At 37.9% G+C, this 15,940-nt stretch overlaps 2 protein-coding genes across 2 annotated transcripts in view; one reads left to right on the top strand and one right to left on the bottom strand.

Moving 5' to 3' along the window:
• The window catches only part of LOC105396101 (exocyst complex component 7), a 33,569-nt gene extending 32,005 nt beyond the window's left edge, over positions 1–1,564 (top strand). The window contains exons 15-17 of the mRNA XM_048627881.1: positions 255–348; positions 697–891; positions 1,368–1,564. Of these exons, the coding sequence (XP_048483838.1) occupies positions 255–348; positions 697–891; positions 1,368–1,409 (331 nt within the window). The 3' untranslated portion in view covers positions 1,410–1,564. The remainder of the gene's footprint in view (positions 1–254; positions 349–696; positions 892–1,367) is intronic.
• A 1,967-nt stretch (positions 1,565–3,531) lies between these two features.
• Positions 3,532–6,149, bottom strand: LOC105396100 (chromatin assembly factor 1 subunit rlf2). The gene is made up of 2 exons (XM_011568085.3): positions 5,662–6,149; positions 3,532–4,172 (listed from the first exon to the last, which is right to left on the bottom strand). The coding sequence occupies exons 1-2, from the start codon at positions 5,915–5,917 to the stop codon at positions 3,535–3,537; spliced, it is 894 nt and encodes a 297-aa protein (XP_011566387.3). The 5' UTR covers positions 5,918–6,149; the 3' UTR covers positions 3,532–3,534.
• Positions 6,150–15,940: the final 9,791 nt, after the last annotated feature.

The following is a 15,940-nucleotide window of genomic DNA, read 5'->3' as shown; positions in this document are numbered from 1 at the left end:
ACTGCTGGATATACGCCTCTGCCAAATAGCGCTGAAAACTACTACTTCGAACAACTATGACTTCGGTATTTCTCATACAACCACTACGGGCTACTCTGTAAAAGCTTCCATTCACGGGCGCGCCAATCGGCGGATTTGCCGCTGGCGACCTATAAGGTCGTAGGTCGTCAGCAAGGCGGAGAGCGTCCATGTGCAACGTTATAGCGTATACTGTAATTATTAAATGAACATTATGGTGTGTGTGTGTGTTGCAGCTGGAACAAGCTGGTGGCGCACACGGTGCTGGAGGAGCCGCTGCCGGCGCGCCTGCGCGACAAGGACAGACAGATGCTCAAGGACAAGCTCTCCGTATGTCTCTCTCACTCTCGCTAAGAATACTGTCCCTCAAGTTGCCCCGTACAAATCTGGCTGATTTATACAAGGTGACTTGAGGTACATTATTCTGGTATAACGTGATGCTATTCAATTAACCATGAGCCTAGGCATTGAGCTGAAATAAGATAAGAGGTACAACCACCTAGCCGCTAGCCGTTCATTTGGCAGAAAAAAATAAATTGACTGCGAGTCATAATTTGTCTTGTTATATTTTTCTCTTGTGTAGTTATTCTGAAGGCGAATAAAAATTTATTTATTTTATTATGTGGTAAAATAGTACCTATAGTTTCCACTAAAATGTATGTGTGTTGCTACACGCAGGCGTTCAACCGCGAGCTGGAGGAGGCGACGCGCGCGCAGCGAGGATACGCCGTGCCCGACGCGGAGCTGCGCGAGGCGCTGAAGCGAGGCAACAAGCAGGCGCTGCTGCCGCGGTACGAGGCGCTGCACGCCGCCGCCGCCGCCAGCGCCTTCTCCAAGCACCCCGACAAGTACCTCAAGTACACGCCGCAGGAGGTACGATGTCACTGCTTCTTCTCTTACTACGTACGACGACCGAAAGGCGGATGGGGCAGATATTTGTTTAAGCACAGATATTTGTGCCCGTAAAATGGCAATAGGCCCGCCCCCTATAACATTGGGACTAACATAACACTGGCGAAAAGTGGGTCCAGCAATGCACCTCTGCCTACCCCGCAAGGGAGTACATTATTAGTACAAGGTGTGAGTGCGTATTTTTTTTTTGTCTTACTACGTCTACGAGCGGGTACACATTAGGCGCTGAGCGTTGCGGTTCGACGATGTATGTAAGGTTCGACTCGCGTAGTACCATACATACATCGTTGGTCAGAAGCGCGCGCTTGCATGTGTACGCCTTAGACCCGCTATACCGTAAAAAGCGCGCTTCAAAACGCCTAATTCCATCAATAATAGCCAGGACAATTATTTTCACTCTTTCATATTATATTGATGTGTTCCTCCTTGTACAACAGGTAGCTGCGCAACTGGACAGTTATTTCGATGAAGCGGCTTGAATAATTCTGATACACGAAGTTGGAATAACAGTTTATTTATTTGTAGCATATAAGTTAAATGTAATCTGTATTTCACAACTAAGTATATTATTTACCTAGTTACTTGTTACAAATTATAATGAAATATATTTTTATTAAATATTACTGAGTACCTACCAATAGTTTTATTAAATATAGGTGACGTCTTTGTTTTGTACATTAGTTAGAGACTTAATTAAAATCCCTATAATGTAAGATGCATTATGTATCCCTATAATGTAAGATACAGTATTTGTTAGTTTATTTCACTACAGTCTGTCATTTGGTTCTACCTTTTTTGGCATAAGATTTTTTTCCCTAATCTCGTATTGCATAGTAACGTTTGGTCAAAGCCTCGTTACGCCGAAAATCGTATGGCATAAATCTCGTTTAGTAAAAAGTTATTTCGCATAACATTGTTTAGCCTAATAATGGTATGGCCAAATCTTGAATAGCCTAAAATGCTATGGCATAGGTTTATACAAAGTAATAATATTCGTTTGGCTTTAACTTTGACGGAACGTCTCCCTACATAGCGCAAACTGGTGCCTTGTATTGTTTCCGCTGTTTGGAAAACGCTCCGCTCCGCTTCGCTGCGCTCCGCTTTGGTTTTGATGGACATGTCGTCGCACCTATTTTTAGGTTTTGATCTCATGGGGTTTGTAATAATTATATTGGTCGTTAACTTTCGATTTTTTGATCATACAATATCGTGATTTTCGGGATGTAGGAGAAAAATACCACAATTTGTACATTTACTACATACTTAATATATTATTTATTAAGATAACATTAGGAGAAACAAGATTATACATAGGTATAGACGAACATAAATTTGAGCAAACGTTACTTAGGTGTTTAAAGATTGTGCCTAAAGAGTTTTAGACGAAACGAGCCTTATGCCACATAAGTCTTGGCAAAGTGATGGTTCGGCCAAAAAAGTTTAGACCATACGAGTTATGCGAAATGAGTTTTGGTCAATAAAGATTATGCCAGATGAGCGGAACCCCTGTCATTTCCATATCATACATCTCACTACAAAATTCTATATTGCACACAAAAAATCTCAATATATTAAGAAATGCTTATTTCTTTAGTAATAATATAAACAATATAAAAGCAAACTTCAGAAATTACCTACAAAGTACTATGTTACAGCACAAAAATACAAAATATGTACCTAAGCAGGTAGGTACCTACTATTCTTTGCTTCACTTCGGATTTTCCTCTTTAGACAATGGAAACCATGCTTGCATGGGGATGCAGATACAATAAAAAACCTGTTTCGTGGCCACAGCAGTTTTACATGATATCCTGATAAAGGCCCAGGAACATTTACCGGAGGATGACTGAAAAGGCTTGGTAGCCTTATGATCGGATCGCTGGTAGTAAAAGCAATGTTTATTTGTATAAGAAGAAAGGTTATTAATATGTAAGAACTCTATACCGAGATACAGATTCCGGTATAGTGACATCTATGTACAATTGTACATACATAAAAAACTACTTGATAACTGAACAATGACCCTGATGGAGAACTTCGTAATCCAACTATCGTTCTTACTAATATTATAAAGGCGGAAGTTTGTGAGTGTATGTATGTTTGTTACATCTTCACGTCAATGATCTCTTTCAATAATGTTCACATCACTTAGTTAAATGACACCCTCGATTGACATTTGTCCACCGCACGCCGTCAACGTCACGTCACGAGAACGACATTATTTCAGGCAGAGTTCAATATGACTTGACAGCGACGTGACGGATGCGCGATGGACACGCGACGGCAGGCCGCGTCACGATGCTCACTATAGAAATGTACTGATGCGGTCTCCCTCACACGCCGACGTTTGGCGCGTAGATGTATGAGCATCGCGACGCGGCCTACGGCGGTGACACTTGACGCGACCTACGGAGTAAATAGGTGACCCGGGCCTTAGTAAAATTTATGTACCGTTACTTCGGCCACGTCATCTCGTCCTGCGGTGAACAAACGACCATATTAACTATATAAGTAGTATTTGAATAAAACCTACCCATGTATTCCAAAATGTATGCTACTATAAAAAAGTATTAATCGGACTGGAAGATGAAGAAGCATAAATTATTAATTATTCTTGTTTAATAATTCATTCTGTGCTGCTTTCAGTTTTAACTTTAAAATTTCTGTATTGATTTTTTCCTGTTTTAATTGTTCCTCCTGAATTTTATATTTCATTTTCCACTCTGATTCAGCATTTTTTATTTGCTCCTCCTGAATTTTATATTTCATCTTACCCTCTGATTCAGTATTTTTTAATTGCTCCTCCTGAATTTTATATTTCATCTTCCCCTGTGATTCAGCATTTTTTTTAAATATCTTAGCCAATTCTAGTTTATGTTCTAGAATCTTATATTCTAGATAAGTATTTGGTCTTTTTCTCTGCAACCATGTAGGACTGTGTTTTTTTCTACTTACATCACAAGATGCATCAGAGACATTTGTCATGCATTCATCTTCTCTTGTTATGTCATCTTGATACATCTGTGATGGACCAGTTTCATTCTCTGCTCCTATGAAGCATTGGTCTACTACAGAAGTCTCGGTATTTGAGACCTCTGATTGACCTGATTCATTTTCTTCATTTGCTAAAACATTATTTAAAACTAAGTTTACATCACTATCCAATGGATCCTTTATTCCACTTAGTGTTGTCCCAAGTATTATTTCTACCTGGCCTTGGAATGGATTTGTCCCGCCTCTTCCTGCAAAAACAAAGATAATGAATAATAAAAACATGACACAACCATGAGCATTGAGAAGGTACACTGCACCAACATCACTCATATCACTATGTAGATAACTGTTCTGAGGGTCCACTCAGAAAGCTTAAAAAAATGACTCTCCCTGATCATTTAAAAAAAACCGACTTCAAAAAACCACTAAAATGTAAGAAATAATTTAAGGTTTACACAAATTCTACTCGTATGAGACAGTACAAATATACCTAAGCAGGTACTGTTCTTTTTTGATGTTGGTGCGGTGACAAAGTAATCTGAAGAAATATGGCACCAACTTCAAAAAAGAACAGTACGTGCTTAGGTATATTTGTACTGTCACATACGACTACAATTCGTGTAAACCTTAAATTATTTCTTACATTTTAGTGGTTTTTTGAAGTCGGTTTTTTTATTTTTTTAATTATTATTTTATTTTATAGTTTTTAGTTTATTTGCAATAATTTTCAATCAAAAGTAAGGTGGAAATGATACCAAAAAGTCCTACTAATCAATACGAATCATTCAAGCCTAAACACGAAGTAGTTGCTATATACCGTTGAGGAGTTCCCCTGACTGCCTTCCGTTTCCATCATCAGATCAGCTCAAGGTCACCATCATATTTTTTTGTTATAAGAACTATATTTACGTTCTTAATTTCGTTAGAATTTGTGCTAATAATGGTTTGTTAATATGTGCCCAAAATGAACATTCATACCCTGTTTTTACCCCTTTACCCACCCTTGGGGGTGAGATAAAAAATGGGACCACCAGGGAGCTCAACCCAATACAACAAAAAAAGAATTTTCAAAATCGGTTCATAAACGGCGGAGTAATCGGTGAACATACATTAAAAAAAATATATTTATATATCCCGACGAATTGAGAACCTCCTCCTTTTTTTGAAGTCGGTTAAAAAATCCGTGTCCAGAGATCAAAATAAAAACCCAATCTAAGCCTATGTTTTTTTTTCCAGAAAATTAGTGACAAAGGAAGTAAGCCAATAACATCAACTTTTTCTTTTTTGTATCAAACTTGTACTGGGGGTATTAGTAATCTAATGTTTTGTTCTTTACTAGGGCCTTCAGAACCGAAAAACAATAAAGTTTTTGTATGGGCTAGGGGGCTGTAAAATTTTCAACTAAATAGCAATGCTTCTGCAGTAAAGTGGTCGCGCTGACATCTTTAAAAAAGTTGTTTAGAATGGCAAGCTGAGTCACCCACAATATGGGAGATCATATATAACAAGTTTTTTATGACCTATGTATTTTACGCCTAAAATGTAATAATGTAAAGTAGGAACTTACTTCAATTTTGACAAAAAATATGCTTTAATAAAGTTTAATAGATAGTAATTTTCAGGGCTATCAATTTCACTGACTTTCCCTGACCACCTACAGTTACAGCTTCCTTGACTTTCCAGAAAGTGGAAACCTGCTGTTAGGAGTAAGTAGGTATTTCTTAGTTTTGGCCTTACCTTTTCTTGTGTTGGTTTTCATTTTTTCCCACAGTTTCTTTAGTTGTCTCGTGTTTCGGACACTGCAAGAGCTTTTTGAATTAAACTCGTCGGTTAATTTACTCCATACTTTGTTTTTCTTGACATTGGTCTCACCATCAGTGTTTTTGTCCTCCACCACATCCTTATATTTAGCTATTAAATTTAAAAGTTTTTTTTTGTCACTTAAAGAAAAATTCGGCCCGCGAGTTCTTCGTTCTTCGTCGTTCTTCGACATTGTTTTATATGGTAATATGGTACAATTTCATTGAAATCTAAAGTTTGGAGCATTTGGAGTAGGTACCTCCATGGAATGGAAGTAATAAGTACTTAGCACAAAACTAGTGTTTTTTTCCTCAGTATGCCTCAGTAGTGCACAAAACCATGGAAGTACTAATAAGTTAATAAGTATGCACAATCACAAAACACAACACTCACAGAGTAGGTAAACAACACTCGCCAAAAAGCAAACGATTGAGCCGTTTCCCTTGACAGCTGTCAGCTGCCAGTTGAGTTTTAGTGCCACAAACTTATCTGTTCCGGTGACAGCTCACATAAATGTCTCATATTTCTTAATTCTATAAGATTTTAAGGGCCCGTACAGGGTGACGTGCCGCGCCAATTTTGGGTTTTCAATGCTCTTCACACAGCACACGCAGTGACACGCACACATGTAAGTTTGCACAGTGGGTCGATAAACTTTTACTCGCCAACTTTATTGACAATTATGTTCAAGTACATTTTGGGTGATTTTAGGGTAAGTAAGTATAATTCTTACTTACACTGGTAGGCACCAGGAAAGAGTAGAAATTAATAGGGGTGCCACTTTACTCTATACTCGGAACCCGATTAGCTTTCTCAAACAAATGTGGTATTTACTTGTAGAAAGGTAACTAAAAGTATTAAAGTGTAGATAATAAGTTTTGGGCATCCTCCAGCCAACTGAACCCCGACGACAAAGCAAAGTAAATACATAGTGTCGCAAAAGGGCTATACTAAGCCAAAAGGGGATGACTCAAGGGGTCATTCTGAACAACTTTTGTTCTACGAGATTTGCAAATTCGCGAAAAAAAATATTCGTTTTCCATGGTAAAAAGTCACATGTCCAACAAAGTTTCTATGAAAAAGGTTTTTTTTTGTTTATTTCCAAAACTCGTAGAGCAAAAGTTCAGAATGACCCCCTGTCTTACTCCTTTTTACCCGACTGCCGAAGGAGGAGGGTAATGTTTTTTGATTGTATGTATGTATATATGTATGTTTGTCTGTTTCTTTGTTGGTGGTGGCTTGATAGATTTTGATGTATGAGGTATTGTTAGAAGCGTATTGATGGCGCGATGGTTATAGGCTATGTGACGTTCCATTAAAATGTACATAGCGCCCTCTTGAGGACATAACGTGATGATCGAAAATATAATAATTCAACTTTGCCGTGTAAGGTATCAAATGAAAGGACTTGATTTTCACATTACAAAAATATGCATATTGAAGGTATTTAAATAACAACACCAAAATTATTGAAATAAAAAATGATCATGAACTACCTACCGACGTAAAATTTCATAAAATAAAAACAACTAAAAAGTTACAAATAAAAAAATACAATTATAAAAAACTAAAAACCTGACTGTACGCTAAAAACATGAAAACGAGTCCCAATGTTAATGGAAAGTATCGCAGGCGGGGACCAACTTGACCGCCACTCAAGGCCGTTTTCTAAGTAACATTCAGCTAAATGGTGAACCCTCTGCTGGTATAATTTGTCTATATACCGCTTTTTCAATACCTGTAAGTACATTTTTTGGCAGCATAATATTTTTACTTAATTTTAGGGTTTCGAACGTCAAAAGAAAAAAAGCAACCGTTATACGATCTCTTTGTTGTCCGTCTGTCTGACTGACTGTCTGTCACCGCCCTTTTTCTCAGAAACGGGTAAAGATATCAAGCTTATATTTCGCATAGATGGGGAGTACCCCAAAAAAAATATTATGGTACTCCCTGTCCCACACAAGTAAATTGGGGCTTATATTTTTTCCAGTTATTTTGATGTGTATCCTTTTTTTTCTTTGTTGTTTTGTATAAGTATGTGTTTCTTTTCTTTAAATCTGTATTTTTTTTGTTGTTGCTGTCTATGTGTCGAAAAAATGTATCTTTATCTTCAAATCACGCCATCTATCGTTTGTTTTTTTTGTGGCTACTGTCTATAGAAGAAATTCCGTCATTGACAATTTTACGTTACGAATTTATTTTTATTTATTTTATTTTTACATTTTCGTGGAGAATCAACAGCATTTTGTTAATAAATAATTATTACTTATGAACACATAACAACTTGATGCCATTAACAGAATGAACTTAGTAAACCCAGTAAACCTAACACATCCAGAGGAAAAACAAAATCTCTTTCTCTCTCTTTGAAAAACATACTTAATAGCCCAGACTCGATGCTTTTAGCTATTAACATCTTTGAAATAAAATTGAGCCACCACCGTGTTACTGCCCTCATCAGATCCTCACGAGACCATACCTCAACCAGCACCAAGAGACTGTATTTTTGATCCCTAACCTAATGTTCGTGCGTATTGTCATCACTTAGATCCATTCGCTATATTCCTGCTCCTCATCAGACCTTTACGAGACTGTAATATCACGAGAATATTGCACACTATCTAATTTAATTTAATGTATTGAATATACTGGAAGAATTATGCTTCCTCAATTTCAAATCAAATTATGTTGGTGCCATAAAAGTTGAAAAAGTGCAATGACAACCAATGTGCAGTGATTTTGTATCTGTACACGATAAGATCGCGAGCTGTCAGTGCTGCCTAAACCGACGTGACCCTTCTTTGGAGGCCAGCGGCCAACTGAGTCAAACGTCACTTGTGTTTATGATTTTATAACACAGAAAGCCGCCATAGATATTTGTATGAAGATTTGAGGGAAAAAAATTGCTCAAGTTTGGGATTAATTTACACAAAATAAGTGTGTGTTTATTAAAAAACAAGGTATTTAGCGCCTAGTCCAAGCCTTTAACTTTATAATATGATAAAAATCCTATGAAAATTCTTAATAATTACGACACAGTTGTTACAATACGGGAGTGTGATTGACTGGTTTTTCTTGATATTCTGAAATTAATTTACAGTTATCCATAATCATTTACTTAAATTCGAATGATTCAGCACCTAGCTAGACTCTTCAACTACCTGTGTGATTTTTTTCAAGGCTGTAGAGCATCATTTACTACATAATTCTATGACAATGCCAACCCTCGATTCCCTATTGCAGACCCTTAAGTTTGCTTCATGGAAGTAGAAAAAAAGACGGAAGGAATCTCGCGAACTAAACATTGACGCACAGCAATGGCGGCGACCTGAGAGTGTGTGGGTGCGTAGGGTTGCCATTACAAAACCATTTTTCCCGAAAAATCGGGTAAGTACAATTTGTACTCATGTATTGAATGATTTATGGGCAAAAACTCATTAATGTAATGTAAATGATACTTACTTTTGTAAATTTTGCAGTCTGTTAATAATAATCTATAAAAATAAAATAATATGTAATCAGAATAAATTAAAATTCTACTGGTCTGTATAGATCAGGTTTATGAGTCAAAGCCAATTTTTGTAGCCCATATATTTTAATTTACTACCGTTATAGGTTGCTAACGGTATTGCTTTTTAGGAATGATAGAATAATGTAATTCACATCTGGAATCTAGATGTGCAGGTTTCCTCACGATGTTTACCTTTGCCATAAGAGTACGTGATATCATTGAACTTAGATTTCTTTTATAAAAATAATTTATAAATATAATTTAAAGTATGCAAAGAAGCCTGAAATCACTATTTTCGTGCTCAGTATAAGAAAGTAGTTCTCGAGTTTTAGCGAGACTAACAAACAGCAATTCATTTTTATATATAAGATTTACCAAACCACATAGAAGACAACATTAAATAAGACCAGGCAGTATGGGATAATTCCTTTAGCCTTTTCTGTAAAAAGGAAAAAAAAATACCTTTTTTGGCACTGCATTAGTGACAACACGAAAAAAACCTTTCTTTAGTGGTGTATAAATCATTTGCATCAAAATGAATGCTGCAAATGACGCTGGATTTGGAAGGAATCCAATTATTGTCACCCCCAACATCCCGTATTATGTCGATCCACGATTTTCTCCATGCGTCATGTTTTTTAGAAAATCTAAAAACAGAAGTAGGTACTGGTAAATTAATATTTTGTGATTGAGTTTGGTTTGGAGCATTAATAATATTAATAATCCTTTATTTCAGGCATAGTGGCTCACATCATAAACTAAACTCACAAATTTGAGGAAATTTAAAAAAATATTACTGGTAACACTGGAATGTTTGTTTACCTACATTTTTTTCTAACAAAATGTTTTGAGTAAAAAAACGTAAACCATATGAAATATAGTATTAATTGAATAACTTACCTGTGAAAAGTGATCCCTTCACATTTTTTCTTAAAACCATTGTGATTCTTGCAAGATTTAACAACGCAGGACGGCATATTTTTCGCACTTTTCAAACAACGTTTATGTGTTTACTACGGTAAGGTTCGCGACGTAATGGCGGCGCAGTGACTTACTTTTTGTGTGAATGTGTGGGTGTGTCTCGTCGTTACATGAAACTGACTTACTTTTGGTGCGTCACTTTTTAGTTCGCGAGATTCCTTCCGTCTTTTTTTCTACTTCCATGGTTTGCTTGTATTTTTAATTCGCTCTTGCGGTGTTAATAAACCCATCTAATCATTTACAATATACAATTCATTAGTAAGTAATGAGATATGGATCAATTTAGTTCGCTCTCACCGAAACAGATAAGTTTGTCACACTATAAGCCGATAGATGTCAATGTCATGAGACTACATACAGTCTACATACATATGCTCATGGAAGGCGTGGATGCGGAAATGAAGAGGTCTATTGTGGGCCCCGCGTCCGTAGTCGAGCGGGCTCATGGAAGTAATAAGTACCAAGTTGTACGTACGTAAGTACTTATTACTTCCATGAGCGGGCTTCAGTGATCGTAAACTGGTCGCTGAGGTTAAGCAACAAAACAACTGACGCGGCCAGCCATTGGATGGGTGACCGATTTCAAGTGGTTCTTTTCTGGACGCTTCCGTGCTTTGGACGGCAGGTTAAGCCGTGGGTCCCGGTTGCTGCTTCGGCAGCAGTTGTTAAGCCTAGTCAGAGGCCTTCGGGCGGCTTGAAAACATCTGACAGTCGGGTTGCCCACTTACCCAACAACTCTCTCAGCACAAGCTTGCTTGTGTTGGGGTTTGGGGTCCACCAACCCGCACCAGGCGGCCTAAAATCCTTCCTTCATTGGAAGGAGACCCGTGCCCCAGCAGTGGGGACGTGATGGGTCGTGATGAAAAAATCGTTGGCCCAAGTCAAGTGAAGGATCAAGATAGGGATGTGTGGCGAAGAATATATGTAGCCGTAAGCTCCACAGGGGAGTACCTACAGTCCAACTATAAAGTCATGACAATAAAGAGTGCGATTTTGCTAAGACTTTATCATTATCAGTTATTTTCTTACATTTAGGTACTTACATACTTTAAAAAAATATAATACTGATTGATAAAGGCTTTTTAACGGTTTTGTCCTTAAATAAATATAATAGGTACTTACTTAGTTCCATTAAATTTAGGATCCACTTCCGTTTTCAGGACTTTATAGTTTTACTGTAACAGGACTACAAGACCAAATTATTATACACAATTACACATACAGTCAAACTATAAAGTCCTGACATCAAAAGAGTGCGATTTAGCTAAGACTTTTTATGCTCATCAGTTATTTACTTACTTTTACATAGGTAAGTACTTACATTTTAAAAATAAAATACCGATCGATTATGAATTTTTAACGAATTTGTCCTTTAATAAATAGGTATAATAGATCGATTAAATACGATCTTAAACAATTAGTTAGGATCCACTTCCGTTTTCACGACATTATAGTTGGACTGTACAAAAAAGGTGTTGCAAAAATGGTACTAAGCCGAGACCTACATGTGCAGCATGGTATATCTATGCCATAGAACAACGCGGACTCGGGTGTACCCTCGGGAAGCGTCATAGCAATCTTTCTTGATTCAAAAAAGTCTGCCAATTTTTGCGGGGGGAAATTTTACCGTTTACCGATACGATACGATTTAACGATAATCAATTATGTCCCATGGAACATGTCATTATGAGTTTTAATTCCCAGCAATAAGGGTTATGTGAAGTGACATTTAATAATGAACACAGTGTCGTCATTTTTATTGCCAATGGATGTAACAATTATCGATAAGTATTATCGATGAATTCGAGAACATGGGTTGGAAATAATTATTATAAATTATTTAAATTATGAATTAAACGAAGCATTTATTTATATAACTATGTATTAATTATATTATACTTACTAACTTTTGTAACTATCATCACGACCCATTTCGTCCCCACTGCTGGGGCACGGGTCTCCTTTCAATGAAGGAAGGGTTTTCGGCCTAGTCCACCACGCTGGCCTAGTGCGGGTTGGTGGACCCCAACACAAGCAAGCTTGTGCTGGAAGAGTTATCGGGTAAGTGGGCAACCCGACTGTCAGATGTTTTCAAGCCGCCCGAAGGCCTCTGACTAGGCTTAACGACTGCTGCCGGAGCAGCAACCGGGACCCACGGCTTAACGTGCCGTCCGAAGCACGAAAGCGTCCAGAAAAAAACCACTTGAAATCGGTCACCCATCCAATGGCTGACCGTGCCAGTTGTTGCTTAACCTCAGTAATCAGTTACGATCACTGAAGCCCGCTCGACTACGGACGCTTTGTAAGATATGAAAGAAATATTTTGCAAAATAAAATAAATTGTGAGAGCCTTTAACTATGAACTTTTTGTCGATCAATACATAATATCTACTTACTGGTACATCACTATTGCATTTTTTTGACATTGGTTGCTAGGCAACTGCTTATAACAATAAACCATGACTATGGGCTTGTATACAAAACTGCGTCGCGACGTCGCATCGCAAAAATCTGCTACAGTTTTGACAGTTTTTCAGGGCAAATGTTTGATTACTGTCGCAGGTTTTTGCGATGCGACGTCGCAACGCAGTGTTGTGTACAAGCCCAAAATCTGTGATCAAATCCGGAATCCGGATATTCTATGAATTGAAGCTGTCATTTTAGTTTGTAAACAAATAATTTTCTATGAAACGAACGCTTTGCCAACTAGATTGAGTCTAGTGAAAATTGAGACTGCAACTAGTTTTTATAAATCGGTGGGCCTTTCTGGCCTACCACCCCGCCAGAGGGGAACGTCTGCCAATTTCGTCTCCAGACCATTCATACTCAATGATCTATGCCCGAAAATGAAATCAGAATTTCAAAATTCACGTGACTTTTTACTTGCTTTTTACTATGAAAGAAAGAAACATTTATTTGACACACTGAACAATGAAAACAGAAACAAAAACCGGCCAAGTGCGAGTCGGGCTCGCGCACAAAGGGTTCCGTAGAAGGAAATAGTTAAATCAACCTATCTCAAAAACTATAAGAGATACTTTGATCAAACCAAAAATCGTTGAAAGAGTTAATTAGCATGCATCACCTCTATTTTTTTTAGAATTTTATACCCCGTAGTTATAAAAATAGAGGGGGGGGGACATACTTTTTACGACTTTGAGAGCTGATATCTCAAAAACCGTTCACTTTAAGAAAAATGTTTTTTAGAAAACTTTATATCATTTTAAAAGACCTTTCCATTGATACCCCACACGGGTATGTACATCGAAAAAAAAAATTTCATCCCTCAGTTACATGTATGGGGGGCCCCACCCCCAATTCTTTTTTTTACTATTTAGTGTCATATTTTTGTAGCGGTTCATACAACACATATTCCCATCAAATTTCATCACTGTAGTACTTATAGTTTCCGAGTAAATCGGCTGTGACAGACGGACAGACGGACATGACGAAACTATAAGGGTTCCGTTTTTGCCATTTTGGCTACGGAACCCTAAAAAAAGAAAAGAATACTACAAAAAAAATATGGAGAATGACTTTATTTTTTCGCGAAAATTGCAGGTTGGAATACTTAACAGTTTATTTATTTAGTTTGTAGCATATGTACCTACATAAGTAATTGTTACAAATGAGGCAAGTAAAATACTCACTCACAAACTTTTGCATTTATAATATTGGCAGGAAATAGGGATACTTATTACATTTTAGTCTTAGTTAGACTTCATTAAAATCCCTACAATGTATCTTTATGTGTTAATAGCCGCTTACCCACCTAGCGCACAGGCTCGCGCGGCAGCCTCGGTGTCCGGATCGCGAGCGAGGCTTCCCGCGGCAGCCTCAGTAGTTTTGTTCAACATACGCGAGGCCGCATCACGACTCACGAGGCAGGCTGAGCCATCATAAAACAAACATGGCAAGAGACAAAATTTGAAGTAGCTTCGCGCGTGAGTCAAAACATACCCGTCCCCACCTAACGCACAGCGCTCATAAATAATGTAGGTACTCGGTGGCGCTCACTGAGGCACCTTTGAGCGCGTCAAGTTTACCGACAAATGGTTCGAGGCCGAGCCGTTCTCGGTCGAGCAAACGCGCGCCCGAGGCACGTCCATACCAGCCGAGCTTTTGGCTCGCGAGGCTGCGGCGCGAGCGTGTGCGCTAGGTGGGTACGTGGCTAATTTATTTCACTGCAGTCTCATTTATTCAGATCTCACGTAAATTCTATATTTCACACACTAAAATCTTAAATGCTTATTTTTTAGTAAATACCTATATTAAAGCCAACTTCAGAAATAAAGTAAGTAACTACTATAAAGTAGGTACTAAGTGACAGCACAAAAATACAATATACCTAGCTGGTCCCTTCATCATCAGGGATCGCTATTTTAAAAACTCCGCCTGTATACTTTTAGGCGCAGGCCACCGTACCTAATATTCTTTGCCATGCTTCACTTCGGATTAGGTTTTAGGCAGGTACTATTCTCTTTTGGAGTAAACATTATGACTGACGGTTACTCTGGTGGAGAAATTGCAGATAAGTATAATTATATGTCAATCCTTACTAATATTATAAATGCGAAAGTAACTGTGTCTGTCTGTCTGTCTGTCTGTTACCTTTTCACGCCAAAACTACTGAACAGATTTGAATGAAATTTGGTATACATATGGTCTAGACCCTGAGAAAGAACATAGGCTACTTTTTATCCCGGAATTCCCACGGGAAAACTTTTTAAGGCGAAGCGAAGCTCGCGGGGACAGCTAGTAAAATATAAATATGTTTATAGTTACAAAATGGCCAGAGAGCAGTCAAGATCACACTATTTGGAATGCATCATACAGAAATGCCCTATTTGAAAGTAATATACCTCGTTTACATTCAGCCGAAGTGAGCAGGGAAGTGGGCAGGGAAGGCGGCAGGGAAGTGGGCAGGACAGTATGTAAACGCGATACTTCTCATGCCGCTGCCATTGCCACTCGCGCTGCCCGGCACTCCCCTAAATGGCGGTTTTTTGTGCGGAAGTCAAAGGACCGGCAGCGCGAGCGGCAGTGCGTGTTTACATTCAGCTCCGACGCTCAGTACTCGCTGAGCGCCTGGAGGAGGTTCACTTGTACTTAAGTTGATTGTCTAATAAAGAAGAATGGCGAAACCTGACCCGCTTTGCGTAAGTTAGCAGCCACTAACCAAACCTATTTTAAGTTATTGATAAAAATGTCTACTATCAGGGAAAAATATTTAAAAAAATCTAAACCATGGGGTTCTTGAGATATTAGGGTTCAAAAGTAAATTAATTTAATATATTTTTTTCGTTAAATAAGATTTTGATGGATGGTACACGCACAAATAAGTTTTATAATCTAAATCATGGGATTCCCAATACATAGCGCATCACAAAATGTATTACATGATTTTGTTTATGCAAATAATATCATAATTATTTTTGCACATTTCACACTCAGAAACCTATTTTTATAAAGAGACCAATTTCAAAAAATATTTCATTCTATTCAAGTTCCCGTTATCCCGAAGTATTATAAAATACTTTTTATCCAGGAATTCCCACGGGAACACTTTTAAAATAAATTTTTAGCTCGAGGGTAACATCTAGTACAGTAGAAAGACTTGATCTTTCATCACCTATATCTTCGTTCTCCCATGCCTCATAATAATAAAATTAATACCAGTATATGCTGTAGTCACGGACTACACATCAGTGTATGTTTCATCAA

Source organism: Plutella xylostella, chromosome 19 (assembly GCF_932276165.1).
Source record: "Plutella xylostella chromosome 19, ilPluXylo3.1, whole genome shotgun sequence".
NCBI lineage: Eukaryota > Metazoa > Arthropoda > Insecta > Lepidoptera > Plutellidae > Plutella > Plutella xylostella.
This window is presented reverse-complemented; position numbering and strand designations above follow the sequence as displayed.